The sequence below is a fragment of the Echinops telfairi genome, unplaced genomic scaffold, assembly GCF_000313985.2.
Source record: "Echinops telfairi isolate 266 unplaced genomic scaffold, ASM31398v2 ScPeMD7_3533;HRSCAF=4204_1, whole genome shotgun sequence".
NCBI classification, from domain to species: domain Eukaryota; kingdom Metazoa; phylum Chordata; class Mammalia; order Afrosoricida; family Tenrecidae; genus Echinops; species Echinops telfairi.
In genome coordinates, this window is record NW_022107432.1 from 22,896,464 (window position 1) to 22,898,638 (window position 2,175).

The 2,175-nt window shown below is 61.6% G+C and overlaps 1 protein-coding gene across 1 annotated transcript in view; it reads right to left on the minus strand.

Annotated features, from left to right (window-relative positions):
• TTBK1 (tau tubulin kinase 1) overlaps positions 1–2,175 on the minus strand; it is a 37,904-nt gene that overhangs the window by 30,791 nt on the left and 4,938 nt on the right. The window contains exon 2 of the mRNA XM_004710864.2: positions 114–302. Within this exon, the coding sequence (XP_004710921.1) occupies positions 114–302 (189 nt within the window). The remainder of the gene's footprint in view (positions 1–113; positions 303–2,175) is intronic.

The window sequence follows — 2,175 nt, forward strand, 5'->3', positions numbered from 1 at the left end:
CCTCCATCCTCCACCACCCTCCATCCTCCATGCTCCAGCATACTCCATCCTCCACCACCCTCCATCCTCTATCACTCTCCACCCTCCATCCTCCACCACACTGCCTCCTCCACCACCCTCCATCCTTCACCCCACCTGAGGCTCCCACCCGCACCTTGTAACTTTTTGAGCACAGCCACCTCCATCTTTAGGACTTGCTTGGGCTGCTGGGCGGATTCCACCTTGAGGGCCACGTTCTCTCTGGTCAACAGGTCCATTGCCTCGTAGATCTCACCGAAGCCCCCGCCCCCGATCTTCTTCAGCTACAGAGATTGGGGTGGGGGGACAGGGACCCTGCTGAACACCTCCACACCCCACCCATGCTGGATCTCCGCTGCCTTCGGCGGTGGGGCAGCAACGATCTCTGAAGGGGAGGGCCCAAGACTCCCGCTGCTGTCCACCCCATCACTGCCCCTGCCTCCTCTCCCAATGCCCCAGACAAAGAGCTCAGGTGGGGCTGTGCAGGCTTCCCTGGGAGCAAACCCCCCTGCCCATGTACAGACACACACACAGGGCCAGCAAGAGGACCTGAGGCCCATCCCTGGGATTGGCATGGTTCCAAGGAGATGCCTGCTCTTGCACTGCCACCTCTGCACCCCCCACTTCTGAAAAAAGCCAATGGCCCAGGACACCCCAGGCTCAGGACAGATCCCCAGGGCCGCCAGCTGGCCCTGAGGTGTTGGCAGTCCCCGGAAAGATGTCACCAGAGGGAGAGCAGACGCTCCTGCCAATCCAAGCCCGTGGTCAGGGCGCCGCCACACATGGTGGGGAGCTACGGGCCCACCTGCTAAGCCCCAGAAGCCCAGCCTGCTGGGTGCCCGCAAGGGGGAGGAAAGGGGGGCTGGGGCTGGCCCGTGGGGGAGTAAACAAGACCACTTTGTGCTCACAGACTCCTGAGAACCACCCCTCCCAGCCCTGTGCCTGTGGGGAAGAAGGTAGACACAGGGGCGTCAAGGTCCTGGGCCGGTCTGAGCCTGGCATCCTGACTCCAGGAACAAGCGTGTGACAACCAGCACAGGCCCCAGAGCCCTGCGCCCACCCCAGCGCCCACAGCCCAACGCAGCACTGGGCCAGTGGCCAAGGCACCCCGCTCGACGGCAGGGCGGCTCTGTGTGGGGGAAGCTGGCTGGGTGGAAAGACAGAGACAGAGGCGGTGAGCTGGACTGGAGGAAGGCGGAGGGGGCTGTAGGGCCCGACATCGGGCCCAGAACTCCTGGCAGGTGCCTGGCCCTGTAACCAAGAAGCAGCCGTGCTCCCTGGGTTTCCATGGGTCTTTGGAAGTCACCACTAGGACCAGCCTGGAACCACCTGGCAATGAGCCCCAAACTAAGCACGGCCCTGGAGTTGATTCTGGCCCGAGCAACCCTATTGGACGCAGCAGAACTACCCCTTTGGGTCTCTAAGGTGAGGATGGCTGATGGGTCGGGCTGCCCACCTTGTGGTCAGCCGTGGAGCACTGGAACTGCGCAGCCTCCGGAGCTCCCTCCCGGCAACGCCAACAAAAAGAAACAAGGCAAAATGGAAAGGCACGCCATCCAGTCGATGCCAATCCTAGCGACCCTACAGGGCAGGGGCGCGCTGGCTCCTGTGGGTTTCTGGGGCGCAGTGCTGCCAGGGCTCCCAATTCCTGGCAACTCCATGAGTCAAATCAACCTCACTGCCAGCGAATCAGTTCTGACTCACGGCGATGACCCCTGAGGGCTTCTGAGACTGTAGCTCTTTGTGGGAGCAGGGCAGAGCGGCTGGTGGCTTCAAACTGCCAACCTTGTGGTTCACAGTCCAATGCTTCACCGCCATGCCAGCAGGGCTTTTGGTTCTGGAAGCTCGCTGGTGCATCATACATCCCTACGGAAGGAAGACGCAGCAGAGGGGAAGAGAGACAGGAGGGCAGGGACGCCGGATCACCCAGAGGTCGGGCAGCAGCGTTGATGCGCTGACAGGACCAGGTCTTCGGTAGTACCCCATGCGCGAGGACTGATATTTGGGAGTGTTGCGAAGAACTGAGGGGTGAGGTGTGGAGGGCCAGCACTGGGTGTACAGCGCTGAGTAAGGGGGGCATTAAACATCATCTCGAGTCATTGGTCTAAGTCAGCGGTTCTCAACCTTCCTCATGCCGCAACCCTTTCATGCAGTTCA